The sequence below is a fragment of the Zalophus californianus genome, chromosome 11 (assembly GCF_009762305.2).
Source record: "Zalophus californianus isolate mZalCal1 chromosome 11, mZalCal1.pri.v2, whole genome shotgun sequence".
Classification (NCBI taxonomy): Eukaryota; Metazoa; Chordata; class Mammalia; order Carnivora; family Otariidae; genus Zalophus; species Zalophus californianus.
In genome coordinates, this window is record NC_045605.1 from 19,254,720 (window position 1) to 19,273,154 (window position 18,435).

General features: G+C 48.6%; 1 protein-coding gene across 9 annotated transcripts in view; it reads left to right on the plus strand.

Annotated features, from left to right (window-relative positions):
- The window catches only part of GRAMD1B (GRAM domain containing 1B), a 236,531-nt gene that overhangs the window by 70,946 nt on the left and 147,150 nt on the right, over window positions 1–18,435 (plus strand). Inside the window, exon 2 of one of the 9 annotated variants that reach the window (XM_027579997.1) lies at window positions 3,099–3,193. The exons of the other annotated variants lie outside the window; for them this stretch is intronic. Coding sequence (XP_027435798.1) covers window positions 3,099–3,123 — 25 coding nt within the window. The 3' untranslated portion in view covers window positions 3,124–3,193. Of the gene's footprint in view, window positions 1–3,098; window positions 3,194–18,435 lie in introns of those variants that run through there. 9 annotated transcript variants of the gene reach the window in all.

Below are 18,435 nucleotides of genomic sequence, written 5' to 3' on the forward strand. Positions count from 1 at the left end.
GGCCACACCAGCTTGCTTTTCCTAGCCCACATGTGTAGAGGATGTGCTGAAGTTTGCATGCTGAGTGATTCATATTTCCTACTACAAGAGTCTTCAGACATCTAGAGCTGCTCTGCCCTACTCTGGTTTGTGCCGGCTACTTTTTTGCCTGGGTTAGTGTGGCATCTGAGTAGTGGGAGAAGTTCGCTTTGTCCTGTCGCTCAGTGTAGAGAACCATAGGGCAGCTCCATAGAGCCTTTGCTAGGAGGGGTGTTGGAGGGAAGCCCACCGCCTGTTTGGAGGGAGAGGGATCCTCACTGGCTCTTTGATACCATGGACTCTGCTCATTTACTTTTAGACGCTAGGGTCCTGTCTTAACAGAGGTTTGTTGCCTGGTGTAGGACAGCTAAAGGATTGGCCACCTTCCCCAGGACTCCTCCTCCCAGGCTCTTTAGTTTCATTCACTTCAGTTCAACAAGTATTTATTGAATGTTCTCCTGAACTCAGTCTGGTACCAGCTGATGTTGATGGGGTCCTGGGGGGAGAGGAGGAAGGGCTGGGTAGGAAAGGGGGATGCCAACTTTGAGAAGGAGAGTGGGCGGAGACTTGTACAAGCAATTAAGACGTGAGTTTCACTCCTATGGAGGAGGTGGAACCATGGGAAGACAAAGATTTCTGGAAGGGAGAGGCTCAAACTGTGACAAATACAGACGGGGGGTAGAAAACAGGAAAAGTGTGAGGTCAGGGGCATGAGATCAGGAAAGGGGAGCAATATGGACAAAGGCAAAAGAAGCAGGGTGGTGGCACCAGGCTAGCTCATTTGGAAGAGCCTGTCGCTCTTGATCTCTTCGGGGTCATGGGTTCGAGCTTTACCAAAAAAAAAAAACAAAAAACTTTAGAGGAAGAAAGAAGTAGGGAGAACCTTGTGTCTTTGAGGGGACACTGAAGAATCAGTGGGGTTATGCTAAGCTTTCCAGGATCTCTTTTCTGTGGACTGGAAATGGTTATCCTGAAAGAGCTTTTTGTGGACCTGAGGATAACAATTCTTTCTCTCTGGTACCTCGTCCTGCTGCCTTTTCCACAGAGTAGAGGGAAGGGGGGCAAGCTTGGTGGGGGCTAATGTTGTTCTTCCTCCTCCTCCTCCTCCTTTTTTTTTTTTTTTAAGTAATCTCTATTGAAGTCACAACCCCACTCTACCAACTGAGCCAGCCAGGAGCTAATCTTGAATGAAAATAGTTCATCGGGGCGCCTGGGTGGCTCAGTTGGTTAAGCGACTGCCTTCGGCTCAGGTCATGATCCTGGAGTCCCGGGATCGAGTCCCACATCGGGCTCCCTGCTCAGCGGGGAGTCTGCTTCTCCCTCTGACCCTCTCCCCTCTCATGCTCTCTGTCTCTCATTCTCTCTCTTTCAATAAAATTTAAAAAAAAAGAATTTTGGGGTGCCTGGGTGGCTCAGTTGGTTAAGCGACTGCCTTCAGCTCAGGTCATGATCCTGGAGTTCTGGGATCGAGTCCCACAAGGGGCTCCCTGCTCAGTAGGGAGTCTGCTTCTCCCTCTGACCCTCTTCCCTCTCGTGCTCTCTATCTCTCATTCTCTCTCTCTCAAATAAATAAATAAAATCTTTAAAAAAAAATAGTTCATCACAGTTTGTCAGCTTTCCCCTCAAATGTGAGAGACCCTAATAGAGACCCTCCCTTCAAATGTGAGAAACCCTAATAGAGACCCTGTTTTGGTTTTGGGATTTGCCATGCATGTGGAGGACAAAATTTGGGGAAAAGAGTTGCATTGGGTGAGGATGGAGGTGGATTTGGTTGGAATTAAGGAAGGCTTTCTTGGTTTTGAGAGTTGTCTAAAGGTGCCGTGGAATCTTCAATATTCTTAAAATCAGGAAGGATTTTCACCTTGTAGGTATAGATGGAGGCAGGTCTTTTAAATGATGGCTTGCTGGATTAGAAGAATATACGTGTATGTGTAGAATGAAGGCAGACTCTGAATTCAAACCCAAATTGGTCTGACTCAGATCTCTACTCTTAACCGCTGTTACACTGTCTCCTGTTGGAATCTCTCTGGATCTTGGCAAAGACAAAACCCCATCATGTGTAGGTCTTAGAAACGGAAGGCTTCTTGGAGAGAAAAGAAGCAATCAAGTGAGTAGAAGCTTGTGGATGCCCAGCAAGCTACCCTGAGAAAGAGTTGGCTTTTGAGGACAGTAGAGCAGAAAGAATATTGGACTTGAAGCCAGGAGATTTTGGTTTATTATTATTTTTTTAATTTTTAAAGATCTTATCCAAGAAAGAGTGAGAGAGCATGAGTGGGGAAGAGGGTCTGGGAGAGAGAGAAGCAGGCTCCCCACTGAGCAGGGACCCCCCCCCCTCCATGCGGGGGCTCCATCCCAGGACCCCGGGATCATGACCCGAGCCGGAGGCAGACTCTTAACCAATTGAGCCGCCCAGGTGCCCCCAGGAGATTTCAGTTTAAATTTCAGTTCTGTCATTTAGTAGGTATGGGACCTTGGATACCCCACTTCGTTCACCTCTCTGTGTGTCTCACCTTCTCCATCCGTGGCGGGGGAAATGTGTCTCAGGAGTAATACTCGTGAAAATGTTTCCCACACGTGAAAGTGCTGTGTCAGGGTGAAGGATTATTGTCAGTTTTCTGTGAGTATTTGCATGGAGTGGATGTACGCTTGAGAGTATGAGCTTACGCACTCAAGTGTCCTGGAGCAGCACCTGGCACTCCTCACACCTGATGGGATTGGAAAATTGCTCTGCTCTGGCCTGGTTTAGCCAGCGGGGATTAGCACGCCAGGCCCAGTGTGATAGCCATTCTCTTCACCTTCGTCCTCTGGAATCTACCCCTCCACAGGCGAGGAAAGCACCTTTCAGGCTGCAGTGGAGTCCGATGCGGTAGAAGGCAAGGGGCTGTGGATTTTAGCTGCACACGTTAAACACAGAAAGAGGATCGGGAGACCCCTTTTTTCCCCTCCTTTAACCCTAGGAAGAAAGAAGTGGAGAGAGGGTCAAGTTAGTGTGGTTTGGGGAACCAAGGACCTTGGGGTACAGTAGTGAAATAATCCACGCCCGGTTTTGTTTGGTTCATCTTCGCATCCTCACTTTCTAGCACTGTACTTGGCCTTTTATGGTGATCAGTACGTGTTTGTTGGGGCGCCTGGGTGGCTCAGTCGTTAAGCATCTGCCTTCGGCTCAGGTCATGGTGCCAGGGTCCTGGGATCGAGCCCCGCGTCGGGCTCCCTGCTCCGCGGGAAGCCTGCTTCTCCCTCTCCCACTCCCCCTGCTTGTGTTCCCTTTCTCACTGTGTCTCTCTCTGTCAAATAAATAAACAAAATCTTTAAAAAAAAATAGTGTTTTGTTGGTGAATAAATTAAAAATGAGTGGAAGAATGATTCTTTTTTTCTCTACTGTTGGGAATGAAATTATCTTTATTCATAAGTCAGGGAGAATTTCCTGGAGGAGATGAGTTCAGAGCTGAGGTTTTTTTTCCCCGTCACAGCTTTATTGAGGTATAATTTACGTACCATACCATTCACTCATTTTTAAAGTATACAATTCAGTGGTTTTTAGTATGTTCCCAAATATGCACAACCTTCATCACAGTCAATTTTAGAGCATTGTGACCCCAAAAGGAAACCCATACCCTTTATATCCCACCCACAGTGCTCCTATTCCTCTCCCCGGCCGTAGGCAGCCACACATCTACTTTAGAGGGCAGAGGCTTTTGTGGTTGTTGATATGTTTTGTTTTGAAAATTTATGTGTTCATTTGAGAGAGAGAGAGAGCATAGGGTGGGGGGCAGAGGGAGAGGGAGACAGAGAATCCCAAGGAGACTCCCCGCTGAGCATGGAGCCCGAAGCAGGGCTTGATCCCAGGACCCTGAGACCATGATCTGACCTGATATCAAGAGTCGGCCACTCAACCCACTGAGCCACCCAGGTGCCCTGAGAGCAGAGTTTTGAAGAGACCAGATGCTTGTTGGTGAAAGCAGTTTTGGGGTGTTGGTTTGAAGATGGGAATGGATGACTATAAGAGTGGCCTCGATGAGGGATGTGGAAAATAGGGAAGTGAGCTGATGGGCTGACCGACTTGATTTATGCTGGAGAGTTGGAATTTCAGTTTATCAGTCAACAAAGATGCATTGAGATCCCACAGACAGTGTGCTCTGTATACAAAGAGGATTCAGCTCACTGGGGAGCCACTATAGTTTCTAGAACCTGGGAAAGATGTGCAGAGTGGTATTTGAGGCAGCTAATTCTTGCTGCTCTGTGTGAACTGGGTGGTGAGTTAGGGGCCCGAGCCTTGCACTGTTCTTACAGCACTCTGGGAATTGTTAGCTACCATTTAACATAAGATGGCACTTTTTTTTTTTTTTTTTTTGCTGGCCGTGTTGCCCTCTGAGCCTCCCTCCAAAAATGGTAGAGTGAAGTTGATGGGGCAAGCTTTTGGAATTAGTACCTGCATGTCTCCTTAAATTCCTTGGCCATAACTGGTTGTAGCGATTGTTCAAAACTCTCTGACCTGCCGGATTCTAGTGAAAAGTCGGAAATTGGACGGAACCCTCGACTGGCAGGATGGCATACTGTCCTCATTCCCTGGAGGGAGAGGGGAAAGCTGACAAGGGCCCAGTGAGCAGGTGTGGATGACTACTTGTAGGCTGTCTTTCCAGAGGACACAGCAATACATCTCTGCTTCTTTGCCCCGCCCCGGGGCGCCTCCCCCCCCCCAAGTATTGTCATTATTTGGGCCACCATGGCCCCTTGGCTGTTCTGTCCCCTCTTCTTCTGTAACATCCTCAGGCTGCTCAGAGTCCTTTCAACTTGGAGCCTCAAGGTTTCCGCTCTGCGACACACATCTGACCTCAGGCGGCACCTCTCACTGATTCTGCCCAGCCTGGTGGGCCAGGCTCTCCATCTGGTGGTGCCAGCCTCGCCGGTGTGTGGGTTGGCAGGTAATGGTATCATTGGTGTATTTATCTTGATTCTTCAGCCTTTCCTCTGACCTTCGGAGAGAATCTTGCTTCTGGTTTCAGCTCCATTTTCAGGGGAGCAGGGTGAGCTCTGCATCCAGACACTCTACCCATCACTTCTGTGCACACCCTGCGGTGTATGAGAGGCACAGGGAGTGTGGGGGGAGAGAAATGGCATTTTTTTTTTTAAGATTTTATTAGAGAGAGAGAACACAAGCAGGGGGAGGGGGAGAGGGAGAAGCAGACTCCCCATGAGCAGGGAGCCCGATGCAGGGCTTGATCCCAGGACCCTGAGATCATGACCTGAGCCAAAGGCAGATGCTTAACGACTGAGCCCCCCAGGCGCCTGAGAACTGTCATTCTTTCTTAACACAAAACAACAAAAACAAATGCAGTGGAGACCTGTGATCTGTCAGCAGATTAAGTAAGTAAAGGGTGCTGGATTAGGTGAAACTAGTGAAAGCCTCTGTCCGACCTATAAATCCTGGAGGGCGGGGACTGCGTTTTACTTGGTGCCAAGTTTTCTGCAGAGTGCCTTCAATACACAATCCCATTTAATCCTCACAAGAAACTCCCCAGGTGGGTGTTAACGGCTGAGAAGGCTGAGAAACCTGAAGTTCAGAGATTAACTCGCTCCAGGTCAAACAGAAGCAAAGATTTGAACCATTCCAGAGCCTGAGCTCTCTGCAGGACACTGTACCATCATCTCTCCAGGGCCTGGAAATCGTTGGCTCTTGCATGTTTGAGAAAGCATACATGTGGAGGGGAAGGGTGTGAGAGAAGGTAGGAATGAGGTCAGCAGGATAGGAAGGGCTCCCGGGAGAAAGCTGTAGGGCTTGTGGGCGAGCACTGCTGCGTGGGGGGGCTGTGCTGACCCGTCTGGGAAAACTGCTCCGCCAGCGTTTGGCTAGAGATGTGGTTTCCAAATTCTAACAGTTTGTGGAAACTGAGGAGGTCGAAGTGGAGCCCCATGGGCTGATTCACACTGGCCAGGCTCCTCTGTGGAGGTTGGTTATTTTAAGAGTTTCCATGGTGGTTACGTGCTAAGAGGGCGCCAGTTATGCATCAGGCAGGAGCCACGGATGATCCTGGGGCAGATTAGCAGGTGATGATTCTGCCCAGTGCGGTTAATTTCTCACGAGTCCTCTCCATCCACCAGTTGCTAGGCTGGTCACTGATAATTGGTTCTAGGGTAACGCTATTTTCCATTAAGGCGTCTGAATGGCTAACCTGCCGGTGGGGAATTTCCTTCCTGACCTCCGTGCACGAGCCACTGGGCCCTGGAGCAGGTGTTCAGACACCCAACCAAGCGGGCCTGAGAGCCCAGGGCGGTTGCTGGGTTGTGGTGTGTACAAGAGCTTTCTGCAGCCCAAGGGCTTTTTCTGGAGCTTTTGCCCTCTTGGGTTCTTGCCTCCATAGCCCGCATTGGTGTGGTGATGCGCCAAGGGGCTGTTGTGTCTGGTGTGAAGGAAGATACAGCTTTTACACCTCTCGTGGGGTTGGGGTTTGAGGCGGGGGGGTCTGTCAGCTCTTGTTCTGTGATTTCGGCGCCTGAGGCATCTTCCTTCCTGCTCATAGCCCAGATGGCAAAGCTTCCATACAGGATGCAAAACGGAAAATCAAACGTGGGCAGGACGGAGATGCTTTGAGCTGCAACAGAGAGATGTCAGGCAGTGGCTGGCCCCGCCCCCTGCCGCTGTGCGCAGCCACGTGCCACCTTCTAAAAATAGTCCTGGTGTCAAATATTCTCCTCTGTGTTCCAGACACTGTATTTCTGGATTTTCAATGCAAATAATACTGTTCAGAATCGTCAGCGAGACGTGGCTGTGGCTCAGCTGAGATCAGTCAGTGGGGGAGGAGAGGAGGGATAAGGAAATCCGTGGCCCTCCCCCTGGAGGCCCCGATACATTGTTTTTTTTTGGTCCGATGGTATAAAATCCTGTGTTCTACATCCTTCGTACACACTCCGTGTTGAGGTTCTGGTTGTTCAACCCTGATTGTCGATGAGATAAGGAAACAAGGCGATAGGTGCATCGCGGTGGTAGATCTGGGTTAGGGCTGGGAACTCTGGCCTCCGACCTCAAGTCTGGGCCTGTTTCCGTCACTTCTCCGGAGCTTCTTGGTGCCTCGTGAGACCTCCCCGTGTCAGCACATCGCTGCAGTAATGCCTCTTCTCAGCCTGCTGCCTCTTAACCTACTCGGTCTGACCACAGAGGGTTTTAGGCTTGCTGCTTCTTGGTTAGCAAATTCAGTCAGGAAGTGAGGGGGCTGAGTGAGGGGGAAAAAAAGAAAAAAAAAAAAAAAACCCAACAAACCAACAACCCACTTGGTTTTCCCCCTTTCTTTCACAACTATGGAAAAAGAATTTGCCCTGGAGGCCCGGTGGGCGAAAGGGGAGTACGGTAACCCTTGCATGATTTGACTCAACGATTGGGAAAATACAGAAAGACCTAGTGGACGGTTGGTTTGGTGACACATTTTTGAGGCTCTGCAAGGGTCTTCCAGCTTCTTAAATTCTTACGTCCCAAAGGCCAGTAGATGTGTGTGTAATAAAATAGCTAGTTAATGTAAAATTTGGGGCCGTAGGGAAGAGAAGGATACAGCTCATCATTTCACTATGCCATTGGCCGCATATTTGGTGTATTATCACCCACTATGTTTTCTCATTCGGGTTTCCCTTTTATCTTTTATTTATTTTAAAATATTGATGTTTGTTTGTTTGTTTGACATAGAGCACACAAGCAGGGGGAGAAGCGGGCTTTCCTGCTGAGCAGGGAGCCCGACACGGGGCTCGATCCCAGGACCCCGAGGTCATGACCTGAGCTGAAGGCACACGCCCAGCCGACTGAGCCCCCCATCATCCAGGTTTCCTTTTTAAGTGATAGACATTTTGTTTCATCGGCTCTTCTGTTACCTTGTCCCTGTAGAAGGTGGGGCAGAATGTAAGTCCCTACGTTGAGGACAGGTGAGTCTGTGAAGGGGTAGCGGGGAAGAATTTCTGCAGCACCGTTTTTGGAGGAGCCATGAGGATGAGATGCTTCTCCAAAGTGGGGGGAAGAACTCGCTCTACAGAGATGCCACTTAGCCTCGTCCTTGTGGTTTCCATAACCAAACCTATGCGTTAGTGCCCGTCTGACTCCACAGAGCCATCTGCCCTGATCCGGCAAGTGTTTGCCTTCTAGCTGGGTCATTACACTCCAAGCTCTTCCTGACCTTTTGTTTGCTTCTCAGGTCAGGGTTGGATGGAATGGCAGTAAGAAAGATTATTCTGAACAGGGTGGCGGTTTTCCAGGGAACAGTTTGCCCTTAGCCTGGGTGGCAACATGTGTTTTCTCTATCTTTGTCTGTGATGAATCACATCTTCCTGACAGGTGAAGACCATAAAAAAAATTTAAAAAAGGCCTCAGAAAAGAGGACTGCACCACCTCTCTTGATTACTTCTTTCTATGTTTCAAGGCCTGCTACTGAGAAAGTTCTTCCTCAGATCTGACTGAAATCCCCGGTGGTAAGGTTCAAACACGTTTTCTCTAGTTTTGTCTTCAGTGAGGACGAGAGATGGGTCGTCATCCTTTGAGAACATTCCTTCAGAGACTTATTCTTAGTAGTAACGTGCGCTGTGGCTTGCAGATCCTGAGGGAAGCCCTCGGTTTGTGCTAGTGATTACTTGGACCTCACAGGTGCCCTGGCGCCCTGCGGACTTCCTGGGAGGATTGGCGGCCACATGTGTCGGAAGACCAGAGTAGAAAGTGGCCCGCCCATTCGGAAAGTTCCGAGCGACCCTGAAAGATTCCTCTCTCTCAAATGCCTTCTCCATGCTTGGGTTGCTTCCTTAAATGCCTCTGTGAGTTGACATGCTTTTTCTTTGTAGTTAGAGAGATTAAGCTGAAAAATCAGAGAACTCAGGAAAGCTGATTCTCATAGTTGAAACATTTACTGGATACTTACAGGGCTTTGCTGGGTGCTTGGGATACAGGGCTGGACGCAAACGGCCCTTCCGTTGAGGAGCTTTTGGCCCGTGTGGAGAGCAACGTGAAAAAGATAATTTCAGGAGAATAGGGAAGTCAGAATACAGCATTAAAAAAAAAAAAAATAGGTCTGAGGAAAAAGTTGGCTGGAAGGGACAGGGGAGGAGGGTCCTAGGACCTAAATGGCACCACAGTGTTGTCTTACTTCTCTATACTCAGCTGCCACCTGTTAGTCCCTATAGTTCTGGCTCTGCCACTGTCCGGAGAATCTACTCTTCGTGGTGGCTGGGATTTGTGGGGTCATTTCAGCTTGGAACAAACAGAAGTCCAAGGCCGTGGAGTTGGTCAGCAGCAGAGATGGCTCTGGAGTACAGGTACCCTGCACGTCAACTCGGCGTTCAGCCCGCCCTGTGTCTGGGGAGCCCATTCTGCGTGGGATGGAGCCCTGTCTCCATCAGCGAACTCAGGAAGCTCACGTAGGCCTCGTCCGTGGATGGTCTTTCGGAGGACCAATGTCCTAGCACCAGTCCGGGGGACCATCCGAGGCAGCTGGGCTGTTGGCTGGGGTTCAACTCATTTTCTCCCTGTGTGGTCCTGGACGGGTGACTCCGTCTCTCCGTGTCTGGGCATCTTTCTCCTCTGTAAAGTGGAGAGCACACATTTCTTCTAACTCTTGTAAGACAGTTTAAGTAGATGCATCTGAAGAGTTATGCTAATGTTATTATTAGTTAGTAAAAGTGAGATTTTTTTGGTGGTCTGTGAGGCCTCTGAGTTTGCTCCTCTGGTCAGCACAAGCTGGAACAGTGGTTACTTCTTTGATCAATTATGAGATGTCGCTTTTCTTAGCTACCAATAGGTGCTGAAAATGAGCTTTTACAATTCATGGGCTGCTCTTGTCCGTCTGTCTCTTCAGTGTCTGTCTGCTTAAGGTCTGACTCCAGGTTTCTTATTTTTCCCTCTCCTTTCCCCTCCCTCTGCGCCTCCTCCTCCTAAATCTACACTTGTTTCATCCACTTGAGTGGCTTTAATTATTTCTCTATGGTGATGACTCTCACATACCTCAGAACTCCTCTCTTTCCTGAGCCGTAGGCTCAGACCTAAGAGTGACTAATGGACATTTCATAGGGATGTTCTTCAAAACTCCACGTCGGTGTCCTTGAACTGGCCCTCTGCCCTCCAGCCCAGTTCCTCTCCCTCAGTTCCTTGCACTGGGGATGGGGACCGGTCAGCTTCACGAGGCTTCCCTCGTCTGGGAGGGTATTCTTCAAGCCCGTCTTCCTGACTCCATCACCATTGCTCCTCTCCAGGCCACCATCTCTCCTGTGTGTTCCTCAAGTGTCCTCCTCGCTGGCCTCCCTGCCTCCCGTGAAGCCCTGTCCTTTCATTCTTGGCTGCAGCCAAAGTGGTCTTCACGACCTCACTTCTGCTCCCCTCCTGCTTCTGCTCCCAGTCCCGTGCCTCCAGCCATAGTGGCCCCTCCGCGCCTTGAGTGGGGCACTTTCTCTTGTTTCCTGGTCTCCACAGACACTGTTCCTTCAGCTGGAATTCCCCTTTGGTAACACCGACCCACTTTGCCACGCTGCCCTTCTTTTCTTCTCCTTTGGGTCTTTCCTCCAGGAAGTATTTCCAGACTCTGGTGTTTATTTTTTATTTTATTTTATTTTTTATTTTATTTTATTTTATTTTAAGATTTTGTTTATTTGCCAGAGAGAGAGCACAAGCAGGGGGAGTGGCAGACAGAGGGAGAGGGAGAAGCAGGGTCCCCACTGAGCAGGGAGCCCGACGGGTTTCCCTGGATCCTGGGATCATGACCCAAGCCGAAGGCAGATGCTTAATTGACTGAGCCACCCAGGCGTCCCCAGACTCTGGTGTTTATTACATGTCCTAATTTATGATTATGTTCCTAAATTGCGATTATGTGGTCACATTGCATCCTTTACTGGATCATAAGCTGTGAGGGCAGAGTTTATTTTATTCAGGATTTATTTTATTCAGAGCTTGCTGAGCTCTTTGCGTGGAACATCGTAGGAACTCAGTACATAAGTATTTAGGGAAGGAGTAAATAATCGAATGAAGGACTGTACAGAAACTTGATTTTCATGGAATTCTAGTGTAAATCATTTTGCAAAGCAAGAAGTCCTCTTTTTTTTTAAGATTTTATTTATGTATTTGACAGAGAGAGACACAGTGAGAGAGGGAACACAAGCAGGGGGAGTGGGGGAGGGAGAAGCAGGCTTCCTGCCGAGGGAGCCCGATGCGGGGGCTCAATCCCAGGACGGTGCGATCGTGACCTGAGCCGAAGGCAGACGCTTAATGACTGAGCCACTCAGGTGCCCTGCAAGAAGTCCTCTTGAAGCTGAATAATTACCCCCCCATATCCCATTTATGTAAATCTGGATGATTACATAATGGCTTGTTTGCTTTGAGTCTGTTGGTTTCTTTTGTGTTTTTATTTCTTTGTGCTGTGTCTTCCATCAGACTGTCGGTGCCCAGAGATCAGAGACTGCTGTTCTTCTTCTTCTTTTAGATTTATCTGAGAGAGAGAGAGAGAGACCATGAGAGGCGGGAGGGTCAGAGGGAGAAGCAGACTCCCTGCTGAGCAGCAGGGAGCCCGATGCGGGACTCGATCCCGGGACTCCAGGATCATGACCTGAGCCGAAGGCAGTCACTTAACCAACTGAGCCACCCAGGCGCCCCGAGACTGCTGTTCTTCTAAGGGTGGTCTCTATTCAGGGAGTTTAACTTGGCATCTGTAGGTGGAGGTGGTTGACTTTTCCCAAAACGAGGCTCCAGAAAGCAAGAACAGGTCGGAAGCAATATTTTGGCCAATGGTCGACCCAGAGCCCAGGTACTATCTGCAAAGAGGAGTAACTAACCCTTTTCCCACCAAAGACCTGTGGCAGTTTTGAAGGGTGTTTTGAATTTTGGAGCTGTGGTTGCCATGGTAACCACACTTTTTCTGGCCTTCTGATTCCAGGTTGGGGCTACAGTTGTTCCTCTTGCAGGAGAGGAGGATTTTGGAATACGTGCATCCTTCCTCCTACCCTCTCCCCCACCCCCCACCCCCGCCGCCAGTTAATCCACCAAATATTTATTGACCACGTGTGACGTGACAGGTGCTGTTCTAGACACCAGAAACTATAGCGAATACCGTAGTTTCTAGCTAGCAGAGCTTGCATCCTAGAGAGGGGAGGGAGACAGTAAATAAAGGAATGAGGCCACAGTGATCCCTGTTTATTTAAACACAAGTTACTTGGGCACATCCCTGGAAGAGAATTCGTCTGTGTTCTAAAATGTAGAAATCGGGAATTGTGAAAGTAACGTCTTCCGCCCTGCTCTGCAGAGAGAGAGAGGAATGGGGGTGCAGCTGAGGGCTGAACGTGGGAGCAGACTCCCTCCCACTGACAGGAGGGCTTCATTCAGGGGCAGGCATCTCGGAATGCAGATGCATCTGGTGCTCTGACATTTTCCAAGACCTTGGGAGACACTGCTGTGAAGCTGGTTCTCTCTCTGCAGCTGTCGGATGTCAGGGCATTTGTCCTGGTGTTTTCCTCTTGGCTCTAGCGAAAGCCAGGAGCGGAAGGGCCACCGGGAGAAATGGGCCTTCTTCATGCAATGTAGTGGCAGCCTGAAGACAGGCCTTGAATGCCAGGTACTGAGGCACCACAGAGTGTGGACTCTGAACTCCTGAACTGGGAGCCTGGGGCGGGGGAGGCAGGCATACAGAGGAAAGAGGGAACACTGACACTTGCCACCGCAGCTTCCAGTCAGAGCAGCAGAGAATGGTGCCCACGTGGAGACAGGTGAAAACAATGCTGGCGATTGCGGTTTATCATAATCTCTGAATTTGGGCAGCGCTTTATCCTTTTCAAAGGGACTTACCAGGCCATGGGCTCCAGGAAGTCAGCACAGAGGATGATTATTCTTTGCATTTGCCCCAACACATGCCATACTTCCTGGCATGCACCGAGCCTCCAGTCACGTGCTTAGGGCTTGGCCATCCCTTGCTTCATTTGCTCCGGCTTCCTGTGGGGCAGGTGTAAACGACTGTGTCCATTTGGCCCTTAAGGAAATTGAAACTCGGCAGCATGCCTACATCCGTACAACTAACTAGTGATGGAATCGTGACTCAAAAAGAGGTGGTCCTGTCTCTTTTAATTCAGGCCTTTTTTGATACCGTACAAGAATACATGTGCATATCTAATATCATCCTGAGGTTTATATGCATGTGCTGACAATGTAGGTAATGAAAATCCACAGGAAATGGAAAAGAGAGACCGAACATTATAAGCTGCTGTTTCAGTGGGCCTCTGTTCTGTTAAAGCAGCAGCCGCTGTGAAAAGCTTTGGCTGGATTTTTTACCTCCCCTGCGGGACCCATGAAATATTCAGGCTGCCCCAGCAAGGAGCATTCGAATTCCGCACGCCCTTATGGCTTGGCTACTGTACGCCAGCCACTGGGCTCTGGCTGGCCTCTGCTCTTGAAGGATTTAGTCTAGTTTATTTATTGTCCATCCATTCATCTGTTCAACTGTAAGTTTTTATTGAGCATCTTTTAGGCGGTCAGTGCAAAACATACAAATAAATGTAAGATCTAGAAAGGTGGCAGGTGCCCTCCAAGGAGAGGGCAGCAGGAACTGTGGCATTTGATCATCCTGGTAACTGGCCAGATCTTTCTGCGAAGGACGTCCTCTCTAGCAGAAGACCTTCCTTTGTAAATGGAGCTGGATGGACATTTTGTCTTCGGAGAGCAGAAGCAAATTACTGTCACCCTAGGGCCTGGCTCATTCATTTCACGGAAGAGACAAAGATGGCTTGTGTTTTGCTGACTGCGGAATCCCAGCCATGGGCCTGGGGTAACCTGGCCCGCTTCTCTTCTCTCTTTTCTGCAGAACACAGGACCGCTGAACTTCCCTTTGCCTTCCTCTAGCAGAGGATGGGCCGGGGAAGCAAAAGTTCTGTTTTGTTTCTCATACCTTTGATGCAAAGGATTCCAAAGTTGGGCATTTTTGGATTATTATCTGTGCCTATTTCTGACCTTAGTCCTCATAGCCATGGAGAGTCTAGAGTTCTAGAGCATCTGTCCCCAGTTGCCTATAAGCTTAGGGCCCGTCTGGGTGACAGGTGCTGTTTGGAAATAATTCACTTTCACTGTCTTAATCAGCTCAGTAGTGTCCTCTGGGACAGAGGGTTAGTAAGAAATAGTTGAGTGCATGCAGGTCCAAACATACTTGTCCAGGTTCAGTGGATGGGTGTCAGAGAATGAATGAATGAATGAATAAGTAAACAGACCTTTAAAAACAAATGTATTGTGAGGGATGCCTGGGTGGCTCAGTCAGTTAAGCATCTGCCTTGGGCTCAGGTCATGATCCCAGGGTCCTGGGATTGAGTCCCACATTGGGCTTCTTCTTCAGTGGGGAGCCTGCTTCTCCTTCTGCCTGCCGCCCCCCCCGCTTGTGTGCGCTCACTCTCTCTTTCTGGCAAATAAATAAAATCTTAAAAAAAAAAAACAACCAAAACAAATATATTATGTATTTAATATATATATATATAAGTATTATATATGTATCTGTATGTATAATTTATTTATTTTTTTAAAATGTTTTATTTTATTATTTGACAGAGAGAGAGAGACAGTGAGAGAAGGAACACAAGCAGGGGGAGTGGGAGAGGGAGAAGCAGGCTTCCCGCCAAGCAGGGAGCCTGATGCGGGGCTCGATCCCAGGAATCCGGGATCATGACCCGAGCTGAAGGCAGACGCTTAACGACTGAGCCACCCAGGCGCCCCTATATTATTTATTTAACAACTCTGGATAACCCTAGGACAGGTGAGGTGGTCTTTGGCCTGGGATGGTAACTCCACTCTTATCAGCAAGAAATGTTAATTTGCTTATTGAATATGATACTTGTCTTGATGTTAGCTGTTGGGTTAGATCCACCCACCTGCGGGAGACCGAGAGACTTGGCCTGCCCCGTTCTAGATGAGTCCAGGAGAAGCCCAGCTGGAGCTGAGGGATGGAGCATGCGGAGTCACAGGCGGCTACTGATGGTGAATTTGAGAGCGACTGGGGACAGCTGAGACATAGAATGTGTTTCTCGCTCTTCCAGGGCTGTTCATCCTTGCAAAATACCGTTGATAACTGCCCAGGCTGACACTGTTCCTCCCCAGTGTAGATGACTTCCCAATGGCTGTGTTTGACTTTTATTCCAGTAGCAATTTCCAGCATGGAGCAAGCTTTCTTCCCTCAGGCTGTTTTGCATCATCAGTTTCCTCCTGCATAAAGAGGGTAGCATGATGATACCTATCTTGTAGGTTGGCGTGGAATTGAAAGAAAGGTGAGGCATCTCTCCAAGTTCCTAATGTGCCATAGGTGCTCACTTTCTGATGACTTCTTGCTCATCCCTTTACATTTAAGGGAAAGAAGTGTTTTCACATTGGTGTCATTTTCCTATTGGTGCCAACCTTATCTGATCCGAAGGGCAGGCCCTGGGGCTTGTGGTTGTCTGTCATTGCGGCACCTTTGCTGAGTCATCTGGCGTTGGCAGACCTGGAAAAAAATAGTGGTCCAGAGGGTGGTTAGGGCTGCGTGTGATCGGGGACGGCGGCCTGTGTCGTCTACTTAGCATTTCCTGGTGCACTTCTGGACCCCGATCCCTCCTCTCATGGGAGAGGGAGGGGGACACATAAGCTGCCAAGGGGATATTGCACCTGTCTTGCCCGCTGCTGGGTTTCCCCTGATGTGGCTTCATGGATCTTTGATTTCAGCTTAATCAGTATTGCCGTAAGGCCCCGCGGAGAGCTCTACGTGAATGGATTGTCTTCTGAGTTTGAAAGGAGTGACATTCTTTGAGATGAGGTGTAATTAGGAGAGAAGATGCTATTGGTGCTAGGAAGAAGATGCCGAGGGAGAACTTTTAGAAAAATGAGGCAATCTTATAAAAAAGAGCCAAGGTAAGACGTATAAAGATGGCCTTTGAGATGAGGCGTTTGTGAGATTCGGGTTGGTTTTGTATGTCCTCAGCAATGTTTAGTCCATCTTTTATAAGACTGCGATTGTGGACCTAGCTACATGCCATTCTTGTATTTTGAGACTATTTTAACTTGCTGTATCTGAGTATTTTATGAGCACTTGGCCTTATATTAGTAAGAGGATTGTGGTATGTTAAATCCCAGTCGACATCAGTGATAAATGTGGTTTTGAGTATGTACCGTGTAAGAGCTGTCTTTACTATTTAGGAAAGTAGGAAAGCAAATGTCTACATCTGTTTTGTCACAGTAGATAGAGATATAGAATGAAAGGAAAAATATTTGATTAAACTATAATCTGTGTTTCCATTAGGACGAGCTAGAGATTCATTAGGATGCATTAAAATTAAAACAGAATGCACTAGAATCTTCTTCTGAATTCCCTTCCAAATTAAAAATCCTCCAAATTAAAAAGGCCCGAGAGACCCTTCTGATTATATATATATTCCCATTCAGTTGGTCATTAGTCCTGCAGGCATTTGTCCTGCAAACCGCCGCAGGAGTCACTTGGTACGACCCAGTCGGTGAAGTTGTGTGCTCTGTGGTGAGCTGTGTGGATTCGAGTCCAAACTCTGCCACTTTTTATCGATGTGACTTTAACATATTTATTTTTTTGCTTTCTCGAGACTCCTCAGTTGCCGATTTTATTATCTTTGTAATACTTTTAACTTGCCGTGAGTTTTGTTTTGTTTTTGTCTGTTTTGATGAGCTGTCTCTCACCTCTGCATCCCTACTGCTAAACCACAAGAATCTGAGGTTCTTAAGAGCTGGGGCCCTGCCTACTACCATGTCTCCCGGTGGCTAGAACAGACCTGGTACTTAGTAAACACTCACCAACAGCACATGACGTGAACATTTGGTGGAATGAACAGCTATTAGTCGTTATCCTTGTCATGAGCAATAGCGCCGGAAGTTGAAGACAAAAAGTAAGATTCTTTCTCTCCTCGCTCCTGGGGTGTGTCTTCCTGTACCTGAAGGGCAGCGTGGGGTTGTGAGCAGAACTTTGCTCTCAGGGTAGGGCCAACTCGAGTTTCATTTTTTGCAGTGCTATTAAATACCCCTGTGGCTTGATACATGCCTCTTCTTTCTTTAGTTTCCCGTTCTGGAAGGGGAAAAATGAGACAAGATCATCTTTTAGGCCCCTTGTATAAGGGTTGGTCCACGATTTTTTTATTACAAGAATTTATAGACTCTGATCAAGTGATAAGCTGGAAACAGTCACAATAAAGGAAGCAGGAATCCAGAATTGAGAGCGCAGGAAGTGAGCCAGGAAGTCACATGTGTGTCTGTACCTGTGAATTGCCTTTCCAGGGACCTAAGCTACAGCTGTTCGCAGGTTGCTGTTCTTTCTCTTCTCCCCACTGCCCAGCCAGGGCCACCTCACCCTCCTGGTTCAGGTCACACAACGCCCTTCTCTGCCATTCACTTAGCTTTCAAACTGATTTTCCTGGAAGAGTCCTTAAAATCTTACAGAGCTTCATTGCACGTTGAAGGCCAGAGGGGCCTTTGTGGTCTGGCGCGCTCAGTTCATTTTATGGAGAAGCATACTGAGGTCCAGAACGGCGAGGCTCCTTGCTCTGTGCCCTGTCCCGTCAGTGGTGGATCCAGAGCTAGACCCGGACTTCTGAGCCCAGCCCTAGTGCTACTGTTCTATTGAACGTGTGCTCTGTTTTCCATGTTTTTATTTTCAATAGATGGGCGTGTGATTTTGTGCATTACTCCAGGATGAGTGCATACGGATGGTACGGAGGACCCAGCTGGGGTGCCCTGAAATCTTTCCATAGCCCACCTTAGCAGCCTCCTGCTCTCACTCTGGGCACAAGGCCGGCGGAAGATTCTCACTGTAGGCATATCTTACCATTAGGTGAACAAGGTGGGAGTACTGAACTGGTCAGGAGGTATTTATTCCTTGCCTCATACATGTTTTGCACATACGTGTTTAGAGTGGCGGGGATACCAGAGAAGACAGAACTGCCTTCAGGTGCGGGCAAGCAGAGGCAGCAGGGCATTCTAGATTTCTCCCTGGCCTTCTCCCACCACCTGTAGTCAGGCACCTCCTAAATCTCTCTGTCAGGGGTTCCATTCCCTTAGTTTGAGCCTTCATCCTCTCTGCTCTTTTGAGAGGGCTTCCTAGAGGCCTTCCTCTTAATCCTCTGCTTTCTTCTGATAAACAAACACACCCCCCTCCAGAAGCGTTCAGTACCTCCCTCATCACCTGCAGGATGAAATTTAATCCCACTTCTGGGACCTACGGGCCCTTTGTGATACAGACTTTGCTTACTTGCCTGCATTAATCTCTCGCTGTAAAAGGCCCAGCCTTCACCTCCAGCAGGGTGAGCCTGAGGCCCTTGACTGAGCGTACAACTCTCGTCAAGTCTTCGTGGGCATGTGCCGGTTTCTCCACTTAGAATATGGTCTGCCTAGTAACATTTTACTGTCTTAAATGCCCTCTCAGATGCTTCCTCCTCTGTGAAGCTCTGTGCAGA